Genomic DNA, 17596 nt, shown 5'->3' on the forward strand with positions numbered 1-17596 from the left:
GGACTCGCTAGACCAGATAACAAGGCCATGCCGGGGGGGGGGGGGGTTTGCCCCCTGGCTCAGGCTTTGACAACTTATCAAGGATTCAATACTCACGAGCTCGAGCTTTACCGAAAGCTTTCCCCATAGCCAGATGAAGGTACTTACGATTTTGGTATCATGACATCTCAGGGTTCGTCCTGCGCATCAGGCTTTGGCAACATCTTCAGTTCCAATACATCGACGGGCTCAGGGTGTGTTGTAGCATCAAGGCCAGTAGGCATGAATAAGACGAAAGTATGCGCGGTCTTTATATCACGGGACGATGAAAGAAGTTTTTACACAAAAGAGATATATCTTCCAATATAGGGTATCTTTTCAAAAGTCTAGTCGTGATGCCTATGCCATCCAAAACTCCTCCTGCTATGTACACCGCACCATCTCCAAAACCCAAACGCCGAAGCCCATATAACCCTCAATGCAAAAAGTACCGACATTTCTTATGCCTGCCAATCTCTCCTCGTCTTCTGCTGCGAAGTCAAGTCGTAGTTGGCATATCTGCACTTACACTGCTCCCTCCCCGCCGCAATGGTGACAGCGTTGCCAGCTTTATCCTGGCACTCCGGACCCCCTTTCTTGACCTGCACGATCTCTACCTGGCCGGGCCACGGTCCCCACTTGACGTTTCCGTCAGTGCTAGTCGCGTTGACCCCAGACGCAACAGTCCCGAGCGGCGTAGTCGTGTTGCGTCTCGTCCAGAGAGTTGCGCGGAAGGCCGTATCGGAGAAAGTGCAGGTCGCGGCGCGTCCGTCTTCGGTGATTGCCTCGGACGGAACCACGGTCTTGGGAAGGGAAAAGTTGAAGACGAGACGCTCGTTGAGTGTGTTTCCTTCGAGCAGTACCATTGTCTGGTTTGTGAACTGCGGGGCAAACGGGTTGGAGGAGGATGAGACCTGGTAGGTGTAAGAGTTCTTCGGGGAGATTGTCCAGAAGAAGGATGCGAGAGAGTCGTTTGCGGATTGTGAGTAGTTTTGGTATGGGTAGCAGCGCCACGTCGATGGGTTGGCGGTGCATCCAGTGTTGGACTCTAACAGAGCCGTATTGAAGGCGAATGAGCCAGATGGAAATAGGGTGGTTGAGTTGGTGGTGGTATCTGGCGTTGTTGAAGGGGATCTTGAGAAGTGTTAGTGGTGATGTAAGTGAGTTAGAGAGGAGGGAGGTTGCATACGAGCTGCGCATTCCAACAGTCAGACCGACCGACAGACCGACAATCAGACCAATTCCAAGGATAAGGGCAACTATCATGCGGTATCTGTTGCCGCGGCGAGCGATCCAGGGCCCCGTCTTGGCCTTCTCCGCAGCCGACGATGGCCCTACAGGCGTAGTGATGGGAAGGAGCTGAGACTTGTCCTTGAGAGAATTCCTGGGAGAAAGCCTGGGTGTGGATGTGCCCGAGCTCGGACGGCTGCCATAGCTGCCTGCGCTGAGTAGGCTGCGCGTGCTCAGAGTGCTTAGAGTACTGTCGCGAGACGAGCTGCGAGAGTAGGCCGGGGGAGGATAGGACGGATGTGAGTTGATAGCTCGTGGTACTGGCGAGCGGCCGTAGTATTTCGGTTTCGTGCTGCGGCATGGCGGTGGTGGAGGGAGGGCAGCCATGTTTGGGTGTGTGACGGCGGGAAGTGAGTCGTCTTCGGCAATGACAGGCATGCGGCCAACGGATGAGAATGCGGTACGGCTTGAGCCCGGCGAGAAGGGTGACTTGGGCATCTTGTCGTTGGGTCTAGATTACACAGCGGTGGTGTAGTTGGTTTCGATGTGCGACAGCCTGTCTGCTGTTATACAAGACAGACAATCGACGTAAGATTACTCCCAAGTCGCTGAAATGGGTGTACAGCAACGAAATTGCTGTAATGTCGTCACTCTTGGTCTCTACTGCCTTGGCGTTGTTGGGTGCAGATGGTGTCAAATCTCCAGTACGTAAAGCGGGCGTAAAGAACGATATGAGTCGTGATTCTTGAGACAGAATGGGAGTACAAGAACTTAAGACTACCCAATTACAAGGAACCGAACTGATAGAATGTAGAGACGGATGCGGCTCACTGAACCAAGGATCTGGGTTTGTTACGCAGTGATGTCGAGATCTAGAGTGCTGGTGCCCGTTTAACGATCTCAGACATGCGGCTTCATATAAGACTCCAGCATGCCGGAAAAGTCGGCTATCGAGAATATCGCGTGGCAGCAGTTCTCGTTTGTTTTTCTCTGGCTGGCGATTCAGCTAACGTCTGAGGAACAAAGAATGTCGGACGGTTTACGGGGTGATGGTCAACGACCATGAACCGAGTCCCGGCAGACAAAGAACTGGTGCGGAGAGGGGACCAAGAGCAAAGGATGCTACGTTTGAGATTTTGTGCCTTGAAAAGCTCGAGTTAACAAGAGATGGAAACCCACCCGTTTGCCGCAGTGTAAGCCACTCCTTGGCTCCGGACGATGAACGACTTCGTCTAGATTCCCCCGAGAGGGGTCCTGTCTCGTCGCATGGCACACCCTAAGGGCTGAGCACACAACATGTGGGATCAAGGTGCGTGAAGCATGGCAAACCCATGTACTTGCATTTCAGCTGGGTTCTGGCACTTGCCCGTCTGGAAGCGTTTGCAGTCCGACGTGCTGCTCTGTGATCGACAACAGGAACGGCTTCTTTCCGAGCAGGGATCGCGGGCGCGATGTCACAGGGGTTCTCGATCTGGCAGGCTTTGGCGGAACAGCCAGGCATGTCGATTTTCTCATCGACAATTCGACGCTAGGCAGTAGCGAACAAAACGGGGTGGTCGGGAAGATACAGACCTGCCGCCATGCTTTCACGGTTGATGGAACGGCTGCAGAGAACAATGGGGTGGAGAGGAGTCGTCGACGTCGAGAATATCCTTCAGAAGTCCAGCTCGCGGCGGCCCAGCAAATAGTCTTGACGATAGCGCCAGTCTGGTCGAGCCATCATTGGTGGTTGGCACCAGACTAAGATACCGCTAACCACTTCGAGCCACAAAAGACAAGGAAACTCATGAGAAGTTGTCAGGAACCACTCGACGGCGTCAAGCCACCAAAACTTGAGCCCGGGTGCCAGATGGGGATGGGCAAACAGCGCCAGAGCACCTCTGACCAGGGCTAAATTTTGCGGGACCTTGATCTGTCAGCGTGGGGTTGAACGAGGAGGGATCTGAAAACTCTTTGGCATTCATTACCTTCAACTTCGAGCTTGGGTACTCAGGGCGGCGGGTGTGAAGCAGTACATGCGCTGAAGGCGGAACTTTTCGTCGGCGTTTAATTCTGAACAGGGTAAGGGACCAGTTGGCGAACGATCTGACCCATCTATCTGCAATACACGATAGGTTGAAGTGAGGGAGTAGGAAATGCCGTGGGGGGCGGATGAAGAGGCTCAAAATGATAGTAACCGAAATGGAGATCTGCGTCGTGTGCAGATGTGCAGATTGCACAGTGACCAGAAACACCGTCGAATGAGGGGCTCATGTAGGAAAATCAGGTCGGTGTTAAAGACACTAGTATCGAAGTTTCTATGAACAGGTAATGGATACTGGTATGATGGCTCTTACTCTTGTTCAACAATGACGCAAATCAACCTTCCTCCCACATGTCCAGGTACTCCGTATATCCTATAGTCGTATCCGTACAAGGCAGTGCAGATCAACCTTCCCATCTCAAGCATCACCCAAAATCTCTTGCGTTGAAGACAGCGACGCCGTCTCCTTGCCCTTTCCCTTGGAGGAGTCGCTCTCACTCTCGGCATAGGAAGGAGGGTCTAGCTCGTCTCCGCCCGCCACCCACACCTTGGAAAGCTCTTCCTCGATTTCCTGGCGTCTTGCCTTCCAGTTCTCGACCTGTTCAAGGCGTTCACGAAGGTCCTGGAGCTCCTTCTCGACCTGCATCTTCTCATGTTCTGTTCCGATTCTTTCAAACTCCCACTCATCGCCACGTTCTCCGCCTCCGAGAATGAGGTTGTACGTGTGATACTTCTTGAGTGAGGCGCGTGTAGAAATGGTGATGAGAGCTGTGTCATGTCAGAAAACCTGTAGGGCATGGAATGACTCTTCAACTTACTGATTCCTTTCTCCTTGCACACTTCGTAGAGCAGGCCCTCGACGTCTTGAGACACGGCGCTAGTACCCTCGTCAAGAATGGCGAATTGAGGCTCGTGGTACAATACGCGGGCGAAACCCATACGCTGTTTCTCTCCACCGCTAAGAACATCTTTCCACTCTTTACGGGTGTCCCAACCACCTTCACGGTCGGGAAGGTAGCCAAGACGGGCATCTTCCAAAATGCGCTTCAAATCGTCTTCAGACTTCCTCTTCTCGCGCATATCGTGATGCCCGTCAGGGTAGATGACCTGGTCGCGCAACGTACCGATGCTGAGATAGGGACGTTGCGGCAAGAACATGATGCCATCCTGACCAATATCCTTTGGACGACTGACGAGTCCTCTGTAGACTGGCCAAAGGCCAGCAAGAATACGGGCAATAGACGTCTTACCGACACCGTTGGGGCCAGAGATCTAAGAGCGTCAGTACACTGTCATTTCCCGTCCTTAGATAACTAATGACTCACTAGAAGATGCTCTCCTCTCCTGACAACCATTGAGAGGGAATCCATTAGCTCCTCACCACCGTTGGGCCATAACGATGGGGCAACAACAGGCACGTTCTCAAACCGTACGCCATCGAAACCCTTCTGGATGGTCCCTTGAACATCCGAGAGGGAGTAAAGTTCGTTCTGTTGCCCTCGCAAGAAATAAGCATCGGCGTGAACGCGATGCAGTGTTGAAATCAAGGTGTAGACTCGGCTAGTATAGCCGGCAAGCTCGGAGAGATCCTTGATAGAGTACATCATCCTTCCGCCAGCATCCGCAAGTGAGAGCATAAGACGCTTGTTCGTAATGAACTCCTTCATACGCCCGCGCTCCCTGCTTCCCTTTGCAGCATTTTCGGCCAGCTCAGCAGCGCCGCCCAGACCTCCCCATGCTGGAAGGAATACTGGTAATGAGGATAGAAGGTAACCGTAAGCACTCCAACTGTACTTGAGTATGAAATCCTCAAGCATGTTGTACCGAATCTTGAGCATGTAGATGCCCTCCATCCAGTTCTTCAAAGACTTGAACTCCTTGTTGAGGAAAGTCTTCTCCATGTCGGCACCTCCGTAAAAGGCGATCTCCTCGGCATTGGCGATTAGTCGTGCATGCAGCCCCCTAAAGTCTCCCTCCTTGCGGCCCTCAACTGCCTTAAGTTTGCCAAAAGGAGGCGAGAGCCGGCGCAGAATGCTCGCTGTTAGGAAATAGTTGCTCAATAAACCAGTTAGAGCCAATGGGCCCAAAGAGCGGAATAGCTGGTAGTTAAAGACGCAAAGGTCTACAAAGGGTTTGCCGAGTGATGAGTAGAGGTTCGCAGCGGCAGCACAGAATAGTGTCAAATCTTGCGTGATAAACTGATCCGCGCCCTGGCCGACGCCACCATCCAGATTGGAGAGCTTATAGTAGTTGAGGTTGTTGTTCAGGTATAGATCGTGGATGTACCGAGTAAGGCGGGTTCTGAAGGCAATGGACACCTTGGATTCGAGGAATTTGATCATCGCATTCGTGTATGACGCAAAACCGCCGAGACCACACCACTTTGAGATTCGTTAGCATTGGTTGAGCTCGTGATGACTGGAGGTTTTGGAGCACCACTCACCTTGACTAGTCCCCAGAGGAATGCCTTCCCTTGTCCTGCAACCAGATCCCGCACAATCTCGCCGTCAAGTCGAGCGACCACGAGGGAAAGGTAGGTGCGAAGCATCAAGAAAACGCTGTGACTCAAAAGCAGCCCAGCTTCTTTACTTGACCATCTCGGGATCATGATACTCATGAGACTAAGGAACTGATGTAGGAATGCCAGGTTCAAGCCCGGCTTCGTCTGCGCTGAGGGAACGGTTCCGTCGCCGAGGCCAGATACCCGCGGAGGGTTGAGGAAGAGCCGGCGATGCGCCTCAAATGTCAGCGGCTTTGTGGTCTGAATAACAACCTTGGAGGTTCCATCCTTGTATGGGACGTAAATCGTACGTGATCCATCCTTGTTGTGCAGCCACGAATTCGTACGGACAAGTTTACGACCCTGCTCCTTTTCCTCACGCCTTTGCCTCCACCAGCGTCTGCCTCCAGCGGCGCTGAGGACTATGGATGCGGCGAGGGCAAGTGTTCCGAGCAGTCGGGTCGTGCGGGAAGTACTTCGGAGGCGATTGCGAATCAGTGTCGTATACTTCTCGAAGAAGGCGGCGAGAGCCTCCTCCGCGGCCGACTGGCGGAGTGTCGATTGTTCTGCCATGGCAATGGCAGTAGAAAGTGAAGATCGTCTTTCAAGACTTGCGACGTCGTCGTGAGGTCGAGTCGCGCAGGCTCGCCACGGTTAAGGTGCTACTACAGATGCGCAGCCATCACAGGGCGGGAACGAATAAGAGGAGCGAGCTGAGAGGTGCTAGGCTAGAGAACGCGATTGATGCTCTGTCTCGGGATCGCTATTGAACCGTTCTGGCTTTGCGCGTATGATGATAGTGAGGTGGTGAGGTAGTTTGAAATGGCTCAAGAAAAGCACGTGGTCGCATTAGCAGGCTGAGTCGTTTGTTGTTGGAGAAGCGGCGAGTTTGGGGAGCAGGCGCTGGCTCGTGATCGCATTACGACATGTGAATGCCGGCGGGCAGTGGAGTTCCGAGGCACCCAGCACCCGAAGCGGTGGATAACTTGGGGAAAGCTGCGGGTGGACAGGTTCACGCTTCTCGGGGCTCTCCAGAGTCTCCACCAAGAATGGGGATCGTGCCGCTGAGAGCCCGAGACAACTTGGCCTGTGAGTGGCTGATTCCGGCGGGAATGACACTAACCTTACAGGACCTGGAGGGACGAAGCCAATAACATGCCAGGCGGTAAACCCCAGCTTCTACCCAGTCACATGATGCACCTTTTGAACTCGATTTTGAGGGGTCTGGGGTAAGGTAGGTACCGTTGTACCTTAGCAACTTGGGTGCCTTGGTTTTGTTCGGTTTGATGGTTGAAGAACTCGAGTCGCAACGCGGCATTCTTCCGTACGATGGACAGCTGCGTCATAGCTGAAAAAATTCAAGATTGTGGACTGGACCACCAGTTCTAGCGATTACGGCAATTTCTACCTGTCGTGGTGACCCAATTTACCTTTATACAGACGTGACGAGTTTCTGGGAAGGGAACCGTGATCTGGGAAAGTAAGCCTGCATTGTTTCCTTTCTTGCTCTGTTTACGGGGCGCTGAAAGTAGCATCACTTCCTGCCTCTCATCCAACCTGCCGTCTGGCAGGCATGCCCTCTTTGTATACACTCCTGACTTAGCAATGAGCAATGAAGGGACAGACGGTTGCCTCGAGGGGCTCGATAATTGAATCCAGCCCCTACCTTCCTGAAGCAACGACCAAAGGATCTGGTTTTAGTAGAACAAAGCGTGTTATTGCCGTGACCCAGTTCGACCAACGTTACCCTGTAGAACAACATTCCATCACGCAAGATATCTCCCTCCAGTCATCGATTTCCACATACGAGCTTGATTATACCGGCTTGACCAAAGGCATCGTCGAAGCGAACAATATCAATCCTTGACACAAACAACTTAGGGAGCCCGCATATACGCACTACTTCTGCAACGACATGGAGAACCGACGTTTCCCAGAGAACTGTACATGTTTTCTGGAGCGCGACCTCGCCAACAAGATCTTGTCCAAAGCGGAGCAAACCGATGTCGTTCACACCATCCAGAGCTTGTATGATGCTGGAGCCCCCCTCTTCCGAAGAGAACACATCCTCTACCTTGAAGAAGCGATCCGGGGAAGACATGAACACGTGAACTTGTGCGGAATGGACGGAAGCGCGTCTGTTTCGGGGGCTGATTGGGATTCCTAGGAGGAACAGTAGGCCAGACCACAACATGTCTACAGTATCATGAGTAACTAACTGCACAAATGCCAGATACGAGCCAAGAATAGGCTTCCGTACCATCCAAAAGATGGTCAATGGAGTTCCTCCTGATGGCCGAATGCGCACCTGGGGAGCCTTCAGCGCCTATCGCATCGCCTGTTTCCCCAGACACACGGCACCATTTTCTCAAGACTCCTTGTCGAAAAGCCATCAACTGTGGGCATTGTACCAAGACCTATGGAAGCGAAGTCCAACCTGTTTAACGCTTATGTTACTATTGGATCGGCTGCCGCCGCAAATTCAAGTAACAAAAATTGTATGCTTTGGTCTCGGCGCGCTCTTGCCTAATGTCTGTCGGACGTGTCAGGACTGCCAGCGTAGTCCTGATTGCCAGGCACACAGGTCAATAAGGTCGAGGACTTTTACACAACATGCCGCTGCTGTCAGCATGATGCAAAAGTTGCGCCAGCAAACTCCTCACCTAGAATTCTACTCGCAGGAACCAGAATATTCTCCAGAATGCAGAGTTCTTTTGAACCAAATGGGCATCCGTGTTCTCGATGGACACAGAGGTTTCCTCGAAGTTGACGACAAGACACTTGTTTTTTCGATCAAACCGGCAGTTCCCGTCAAGCAAATCATCACCGAGTTGGCAAGGCCAGCGATGATAATCTGGGATGCTATGGGTGGTGACGAGAGAAACGATGATGAAAGGAACCCAGACAAGTGGCAGTTGTGGACTCAAAATAGTAAGCGATTGTGGCACAGGTAAGTTTGATCGACAACTGCGTTGAAGTTTCGAGAAAAGCTGATTGATTTTTTCAGTCCCTTTGGAGTCGACCCTGATTCATCACGGACGAGGAAAATATTGGGCGAGGAGTACCTCGCGTGTCCGTTTCTCGGAGACAGGTTGAACTTTGGACAGCTTGATATCCATATACGACGGTCAGCCAGAGCAATACTAGGTGGAAGTGCTCCCCAGACGCCCTCCTCTGAGGTTTCACCTGCTCTATATTGAGTGAACGACGCTCGTCGAAGCAGAAAGGAAGCACCACAGCGAATGCGGCTCACCGAGGGCGGCTTTGATAAGAGTAAACCTGTGCGGCTTTGATAAGAGTAAACACAGGAATAGGTCTCCTGTAAGAGCTCGAAGATGGTGAGAAGAGACGGAGCTGGCTCTTGTTAGATTAGAATGGTGGTTTGCGTCATTACAGCACAGTAACATTGTACACTTAGGTTTTTGATGGAGGACTGGTTGGTGGGCTGAGTAGCCAAGAACAAAAAATATCACCACCTTCCACTGTACTCTCCAACTTCATGCTGTTGTTCGTGAGCGTGAGGGCTGTGCGGTTGGTGGGACAAGTCAATGGAGTAGTATAATGCCGGCTGCATAGTCCTTGGGGGAAGTTGGGGATGTGCTCAAATCACCATTCCGCAACTGCTCATATGGTACCAGAGCTTTCGGTGCCATGCCATAGTGATGCTCGCATCTCTTGCTGAAAAGAAAACCGCCCAATAGCAGTGCAAATATTCCAAAGTGATACTCAAGCCGTCACCATCCATGGGCGTTTCCTCTGTGGTTCCCGGCGTGCGTGTCTTATGGAGACGAATGTCAACTTTGTCAGTCGAAACTTGGCTCAGCCGTTCCCTGCACAATGACCTAATAGAAGCGGGAGGCGTTGAACGAAGAAAAGAAAGTTGTCTCCCATGAGCAGATAGTCTACTTGGGATTGAAGTAAGGGACACACACACATACACACGCGACCAGTTATATGGGTTGTCATGTTTTATTCGAATGATTCAAGTCGAAGAGACAGCAGTGTAGGGCCCGTAGGTGCCTGACACCTTGCCGGGAATGGATGTAACAAGGTTAACATGCCATTCTGCAGACTGCCGGACCAGACACATACTGGGAGCCAACGGAAAGAGGCTCGTCCCCCGCACAATACCTTAGGCGCATCTTGCATTGAAGGGGAAGTTTACTCGTATAAACACACCGTCCCGATGCCGCCGGCGTCGGTGCACCACCCACATGAGCCTCCGCCACACGAGCCTCTTTTTTGTTCTGTTCAGCATTTTTATTTATTTGCTTCGGGGGGGGGGGGGGAGGCTTGCACTGTGTGTCTCGAAGTATGTATAGCTGGCTGTGGCGGTGGTGGTGCCCTGGGCTTTGAAGTGGGTGTCCTGGCCACTGCCTTTTGGGTTCTGGAACCTCTGACGCCTGTTTCCGTAGAATAGGGTCTGGGGGAAGGGAAGGAAGGGAAAGAGAAAGAAAGCTCAAGACTCTAAGCAGTCTGTCATCCCATGTTTACGCGCGGCGGGGAGATGCATGCCGAGACCGTTTCGGTCAATGCAGGCGGCACCGTGGATGTGTCTTGTTTCTTTTTTTTCACTCTCTTTTTTTCCTTGGGAAAATGCAACGCCTTGGGGAACGTTGTCTGGCGATTCTGATCTCTGATGGTTTGGCCAGCAGGGGAGGGGATATAGACTAGGGGAAGGTCAAGCTGCTCAACGGATGAACGGGGAGGGGGGGGGGAGGATCAGATACGGGAATACATATCTCTCGACTATGAGAACCTGGAAGAGATCTCAGAGAAAGAGAGAGAGGAAGACCAATTTGCGGAATTGCAACTTTTGCGGTGGACCCGACTGGCACAGAACCCGGCGCGAAGACATCCACGTTGGGAAAACGTTGCTTTGGGGACCTTTCGGGGGGTCATCCCGGTGTGATTTTCTTGTCAAAGGCCCCAGGTCGCAGCGGGTGCGGAATCGGGTAGCCTTTCCCCTGGCGGCGGTATTTCCCTCTTTTGCATGAGAACACCCCTGCTGCGCGGTGCGTGAGTGGTCCAAAGCCTGCGTCCTGCATGCCGCCGTCCTGCGTCCAGTGCCTTGGAAAGCTGGGACTCTTCTTTTTATTTGTTCAGTTCACTTTATGGCGACAATGTGGGATGGGGATCCATGAGAAAGGCAGCCGGGCCAAGGTTGGTGGTTCGGAGTACCTTAGTACACTGTTTAACTCTATCGTTTTGTATTACTAGAGGATTGCCATAGTATATATAAACGCTACCCTACCCTCGAATTCCGTACTATTTAACCTTAACCCTTTTTATAAATTACTTATTCTTTTTTTTATTTTACCCTCTCCTTTATTAAAAAATTACTAAAATCGTAATTTTAATAACTTATTAATAAATTAATATTATTATTTAAAAATAAATAACTTACTTTTGTATATAAATATTAAAAATCTTATTATTATAAAAATAGTAATAAATATATTAAAATATTTAAAAGAGCTTTTTAATAAATTTTTAATATTATTTAAAGCTATAATCCTCGAGTTATAAAAAAAAGCCGAGGTATTATATTAATATAACCCTATTTATTTTATTAATATTAATAATACTCTTTTTAATATATAATATATTAATAATACTTTATAGCTATATTATTATATTTTATAAATTATATTTAATAATAATAAAGATTTTAGTATTTTTTTTTAGGTTTTTTATTAAGGTTATTATTATAAAGTTAGTTTAGTTATTAGTATTTTAATAAATATTTTAATTTAGTATATTTAAAAGCTCTTATAGTTCTTAATAAGAAGCTTTTAAAAAACTTATAATTAGACTTTTTACTTATTATAAATAAAGTTATTATAATTAAAATTATAATAATTAAAACTATAGTACTACTTATAAACTTTAATAATAAGTAATTAGTAATATAATTTTTTTTATAATAAGTTTAAAAAAGTATTTTAATTTAAGTACTAAGTAAGTATTATATTATTTTATTAAAACTATATTTTTATACTTATAACTTAGAAAGAATTAACTTTCTTTAATAACAAGGTACTCAGGAGTACCTTGGTATCTGTACTGTATGCGAGTGCGTAAATTAGTGAGTGAGCACTGAGTGTGAGTGTGAGTATTGTGCCTGCCCAACCAGATCCGTCACTCAATCGGGCGGTAACATGGCCAATGAGGATAGAGCGGTCCAGGGATGAGTTTGTCTGGGATGTCTGGATCTTGCCCCCCCCATAAGCTTGTATGGATGCTGGTTGGTCGGCGACGTTCTTTGCGGCTGTGAATCGGGACGGGGTGATGGTTCTGGAATGTCTGGGATGCTTTTCGATGAGCGCTTGAGAGAGTGAAGCGATTGTCCAACCGTCATCGCGAGGCTTGCGAGGGGGGCGGGCTTTTGGGGGGAGGTTTGGTTACCTAGGACGAGTGAGTGAGAAGTGAGGTAGTGGTGTTTCTACCTAGCTTAGCTCCGTGAGGGTTCGGGAGACCCATCTCGCTGAGGAAAGGTATCCTCAATCTCATACGAGCACTCACTCTCACTCAGATGAAATTCTCATTTCTGTGTACAACAATAGCATGCGCGGGGAATATCAGACGGAAAGCGACATGGATGAGGCAAACTCCAACCGCCCGATATTCTTATGCGCTAAGCAAATGGCAGCTGGCATCCGCCCAGCATTGCTTCGAGCTTTCTGTCTCTGTACTTCGTACTCTTGGCTCTGGAGCCCGCAGTCTGGAAACCCCCGTCCACTCATCTTAGAAGAGCTCCCCGTCTGCTACCCGCATCAGAAAAGGTGGAGGGGGTGCTGGGGCCCTTGGGGGGCTAGCAGATGGATGGTGGTGTCGCGCATCGGGACGAGGACGCTGTTTTTTTTTTTTCGTCTTTGCCTTTTATTCCAATTGTCTTATTTGATGGGGGACCCGGGCGGCGCACGCATTAAAGGAGAACGGCCGCCCGGCTGAGTTTACCCTGCGCTGGCCCGGCGTTAGACCAGACTACTCCCCCCGAAGGCCCCAAGTAGGAGACGACGGCGGCGGCAGCACCCACTTTGCGCTTGGCACTTGCGCGCGGTGCTTACTCTGGAAGCTAATTCAAGCAAGGCAGGCGGCTTCTTGAGGCGTCAGGTGTGGTAATGTAATAAGCCAGGAGGCATCTGATGCGACGATGGGGGGGGGGCAAGACTCGTGGGTAATTGCTTCGTAGGCAACAGACTCAGGTTGTGTACAGTGAGACTCAGGCTCAGTCAGACAAAATCTCCTCAGAATGTCTTTCTCTGTGAAGGCGATGGATCGTGGAACGAGTTCGGATAGGCGTGCCAGGGATGTTGTTCTTCTCTTTAGCTCGCAAACCGGGTTGTGGGTTTTCTGATGTTTCTGTCGTTGTTGGAATTGTTCCTGGGCACTGGGGGCGTAATTTATGGGTCCCCTATCTTTGCTTGCAAGCTGCCTGTGCTATCTCGTTTGCGTGTCTGCTCTTGAAGAAAGAGTTAGTTGAACTGTGAGAAAACGAAATGACGGCACTGGGATGCCGAGTGATGGGCACAACAAAGACCCAAGGACACGAGGTAATCTCTCTGACAGACGCAGCTTCTTTGACGGTACCCGAGGGGATTTTCCAGGAACGGCTACCGCGCCAGTGCCAGTGCCAGTGCCAGCAGCTCCGAAGCTCTCTGCTCGGCTCGACTCGACTCGACGACTCGACACCCTGGATTCCACGATCCAGGTATGGCATGGCTGGTGGCAGTATCACCGAAGGTTGAAGACGAGATTTGTGCTGGTGCATCCAGCATTGGCTGAATAGCTTCCCAAAGCGAATGGGCGACCCATCGGTCGAGGTCCAAGAGGGTATCGCGGTCGCCCATCTCACTTTACGAATTGGACCAATTCAGGCTCTAGCTCCTTGCGAAGCGTGTGATGGGCCGGGATGGACTCTGCTTGTGTTCCCACCATGGAGATTTCTGTAATATGAGCTTGGCGGCACGGCAATGGGAGAGAAATGGGAGATGAGACATGGCGTCTGATGCGGCGCGATAGTCGTCTGGTGTAGGGCACAGTGCGGATCCACTCACGTGGTCAGTGCAAGTGGGAGGATCCAGTGGATCCACTCTCAATCTCGAGGCAGGAAAGACGTCACTCGGGCTCACCTGCTGCCATTATCATCCATGTCAATTTGCATTGATTACTGCGTATCCGTACTCCGTACATTACCTAAGATACCTTACGCAGTACCTTAAGGTATCCTCTGTACAAGCGTCAACAGTATCAATATGTCTTGTCAACTGTGATCTTTGGGAACCCCCTTATCGCTCCCCATCTCCCGAGCCCGGCCTCTTCTTAACCAGGACGGGACGGGCTAATCTCACCGGGAAATCCACCCACACACCCTTCCAGGCCTTTTGCTCTCTCTCTCGGTGGGTGTTCTCTGTTGTAATTGAATCCATTAGCTCGTTACTGTTCGTAGCACCCCTGGTCTCTCCCTCTTCCATGATCCATCCTCTCTCTCTCTTTCTCTTCGTCTCCCAGTTTCCGTTCCCTTGAAGCTGCGGCCCCCCAGCTTCATCTGCACCTGTAGACACGGGCCAGCCCCTGGCCCTCCCAGTAGACCCCATTCAAGTGTTGCTTCCAAAGGCAAATCATCTCGCTTGTGCCTTTCACGCTCTTTCAGCCTCTGATACGTCGTCCTCTTGAGTCTTGCCAGTCGTCCTCACTTCTCACCACCCCCCGGGCCCTTGGCTGCCATCTGCTCTCTTCCTCATCCTCTCGCCGCCGACGCCTTGTCTTTCTACTGGCCATTTGGGGTTGTTAGCTTTGCTTTTTGGCTCTGCTGTTGCTCTCTTGCTCTCGTTCTTGCTCTCGCTCTCTCGCTTACTTACCCTTCTCTCCCATCCTCTCTTCCACTAACCCCCCTCCCCCCAATTTCCAATCTCCTTGCACGCCTTGCCGTTGCTCCATTCTTCGTCCCTCGTCTTCTTTCACACATCATCAAACTTGCCAAACTCGTTGTTCCCGACCTCTTCGACCGGCCACGTCCCTCACAAAAAAAACATTCGAGCGATATTCGATATCTGCCTCTTTTTTCTCTTTCCAAAAAGGCCAACCCATTCACTTGTTACCAGCGAACCTTAATTTCTTCCGCGACGTACCTTGCTATTCCCTGCAACCGCTCGCTCGCTTTCTTCTCGCCCACTTTTTTCCCATCTGATTCGAGCACTACCACCGCCAACCATTACGACCTTGCCTTGGGACCGACTCCAACTGACACTGGCCGCCGTAAACCATTGCCCCCCCAGGCCCAGCCACTTTGCCTCGCCCTCCTAGTCATTCCATTGGCGCCGCTTCTTGCGCGACTGAGCCCAAACCATCTTCCATTCTCCGCGTTCGACCGACAACCTCACCGGGACGTCGCCTTTCCTCCTCTTCCATTCCATCCATCGCCCACCCGCGTCGATCTTTTACTTTCCGACAATTTTCCTTCACCTCGGACCGCGTAACGAGCTTTGCGAATCGGCCTTTTACGGCCGACAACAGCTCACTTAAGGGGTTGAGGATTCTGGGAAGGCTTGCCGGTCCCCAAGAAGAAAGGAGGTGAGTGACGACACTCCATGTTCACCTCTGCTTGAGCCCTCGACGCACCCTATCCGCCATCAATCTCGTGCTCGCGCGACACACCGCCTCACCGAGGGAAGAGGCATGCTCGCTCGTCTGTTGGTCCCGACCCACGTTCACGCGCACCGCTTGCTCCGTCTCGGATGGCCACCAGTCGACAAACACGACCTCGGTCATGTCTTAGACCTTGGAATGAGAGGCAGAGGCGGTAGTGTCATGATTGATCTGAATGAGCCTACTGGTGCTCGCCAGCCCCTCCTGGGCATCGTCGCTTGATTCATGCAGAACCGTTGGTCTTGCTTTGGACGTCTTGGCTAACCACCTCCCTGCTCTAGCTCGACAGCATCATGTCCGAGAGACCACAACCATCCAACCCAGACAAAATCACACCACAGATTCAGCAAAACGGCCAGTCGAGTCAAGAAATGTCCAAAGAAAAGGTGCTTCTGGCGCCAGAGGAGGGTGGAAATTCAAAGAAGGGTAGGGGCTTCCTGCATGTACCGTCTCGGTCTTCCTCGCAGCGCAATCAATCCTCCCCGACGTCGACAGGGCTGAGCGGAGCAACAGTCAGCGATTCGAGAAACAGCATCGGCGGACGTTCGAAGGAGTCCAAGGGTAGTTTTTTAGGACGCCATCGAAATGGCAGTGTCGGCAGCCACCGATCCGGCATCGAAACCGAACCTACCAACACCCCCGGCAACACGCAACCGAATTCTCCCGTGAACCCCCCTCAGAAGAAGAAGAAAGGAGGGCTTTTCGCCCTTCTTGGGTGCTGCGGTGTCCCCGACAACGCGAACGCGATTGAAAACGGCGACGACGCTGTCCACAAGCTCGACAAGCTGCCCGCGAGACCAACGACCGCCAAGTCTCGACAGCCCACCCCGCAGGACCAACAACCCGCTTCGAACAAGCCGCAAATCCAGGAGAAGCAGCCGCAGCCCGAGCAGCCAATGACGGCAACCGAAAACAAAGGCAAGCGTGTGTCTGGAGCAACCACTGCCGACGATTCTACTGTTGGCGGAGAAGCTGGCGAATCCAAGCAAAACGTCGTCAGCAACGCCGGAGCTAGTAGTGCTGCACCCGCGATCACGGTAGAGTCGACCACTGGAGAGAAGACCAAGGAAGCGCCAGTACTGGAAGCAGACAAGAAGGATGCCGAGGGAGACGAGGCGATGCCCGATGCGACTCCCGAGCCCGAAGAGAAGCACCAAATACCGCCCCCGGTAGAAGATGCGCCAACTAGCCAGCAGCTGCCGCCCCCTCCCCCGAACCCGCCGGTATCAGCTCCTATCGATGAGGCCATTCCAGAGCAAAAGTTCTTGCTGCCACCCATTGCACCCGAGTTCAAGGGCAAGAAATGTCTCGTGCTTGATCTGGACGAGACCTTGGTTCACAGTTCATTCAAGGTAAGCATTGAAGCTGATTTTTGGCCCTATTCCACAAAAAATGCTCACAAATCTGCAGATTCTCCACCAAGCCGATTTCACTATTCCCGTCGAAATCGAGGGCAATTATCATAATGTTTATGTGATCAAGAGACCAGGTGTGGATCAGTTTATGAAGCGCGTTGGCGAGCTTTATGAAGTGGTGGTCTTTACTGCGTCAGTCTCAAAGGTAAGACCGTCCTCCTCACCCAATCACTTGATTCTGTATGCTGACCCATCCAAAGTACGGCGACCCGCTGCTAGACCAGCTCGATATCCATAAGGTCGTTCACCACAGACTTTTCCGCGAGAGCTGCTACAATCACCAAGGAAACTATGTCAAGGATCTTTCCCAGGTGGGAAGAGACTTGAAGGACACCATCATCATCGACAACTCTCCCACGTCGTACATTTTCCATCCCCAGCACGCCGTTCCCATTAGCAGTTGGTTTTCAGACGCGCACGATAATGAGCTGCTGGACTTGATTCCCGTTCTAGAAGACCTCGCAAAGTCGGATGTCCAGGACGTCAGCCTGGTTCTCGACGTTACACTTTGAAGCTAAAGATACCAATTTCTTTTCTTCGTTCATCACCTCCGAAGAAATTTGCAGGACCGCGTGTCCCATCATAGCGGCAGGCGTTTGGGTTGAGATGGTTCGTTTCCAGCAGGTGTAGATGTATCACTGTCTAATCTTACCTTATAATGAGCATGGTGGAGGTACCAGACCACTGAGCCAGCTCACGGCGGCTTTCACGCAGCAAAGCTCGATGGCCGCATTTCAAAGGACCGCGAGGATGACAATT

At 51.2% G+C, this 17596-nt stretch overlaps 4 protein-coding genes across 4 annotated transcripts; 2 read left to right on the forward strand and 2 right to left on the reverse strand.

The window, feature by feature from the left end:
- Positions 1-479: 479 nt before the first annotated feature.
- Positions 480-1746, reverse strand: CTAM01_01522 (tat pathway signal sequence; the record flags this gene model as incomplete). Its single annotated transcript, XM_060517564.1, has 2 exons — positions 480-1152; positions 1208-1746. The coding sequence occupies 2 exons, from the start codon at positions 1744-1746 to the stop codon at positions 480-482; spliced, it is 1212 nt and encodes a 403-aa protein (XP_060388025.1).
- A 1943-nt stretch (positions 1747-3689) lies between these two features.
- CTAM01_01523 (ABC transporter transmembrane region 2) lies at positions 3690-6344 on the reverse strand (the record flags this gene model as incomplete). Its single annotated transcript, XM_060517565.1, has 4 exons — positions 3690-4039; positions 4090-4543; positions 4597-5652; positions 5715-6344. 4 exons carry the CDS (start codon positions 6342-6344, stop codon positions 3690-3692), a joined length of 2490 nt encoding a protein of 829 aa, XP_060388026.1.
- A 1342-nt stretch (positions 6345-7686) lies between these two features.
- Positions 7687-8971, forward strand: CTAM01_01524 (uncharacterized protein; the record flags this gene model as incomplete). Its single annotated transcript, XM_060517566.1, has 3 exons — positions 7687-7907; positions 8005-8721; positions 8779-8971. The coding sequence occupies 3 exons, from the start codon at positions 7687-7689 to the stop codon at positions 8969-8971; spliced, it is 1131 nt and encodes a 376-aa protein (XP_060388027.1).
- A 6589-nt stretch (positions 8972-15560) lies between these two features.
- Positions 15561-17349, forward strand: CTAM01_01525 (NLI interacting factor-like phosphatase; the record flags this gene model as incomplete). The annotated part of the gene is made up of 4 exons (XM_060517567.1): positions 15561-15635; positions 15704-16774; positions 16833-16982; positions 17038-17349. 4 exons carry the CDS (start codon positions 15561-15563, stop codon positions 17347-17349), a joined length of 1608 nt encoding a protein of 535 aa, XP_060388028.1.
- Positions 17350-17596: the final 247 nt, after the last annotated feature.

This window comes from Colletotrichum tamarilloi (genome assembly GCF_030869305.1).
Source record: "Colletotrichum tamarilloi strain Tom-12 chromosome Unknown Scaffold_3.1, whole genome shotgun sequence".
Taxonomy (NCBI): domain Eukaryota; kingdom Fungi; phylum Ascomycota; class Sordariomycetes; order Glomerellales; family Glomerellaceae; genus Colletotrichum; species Colletotrichum tamarilloi.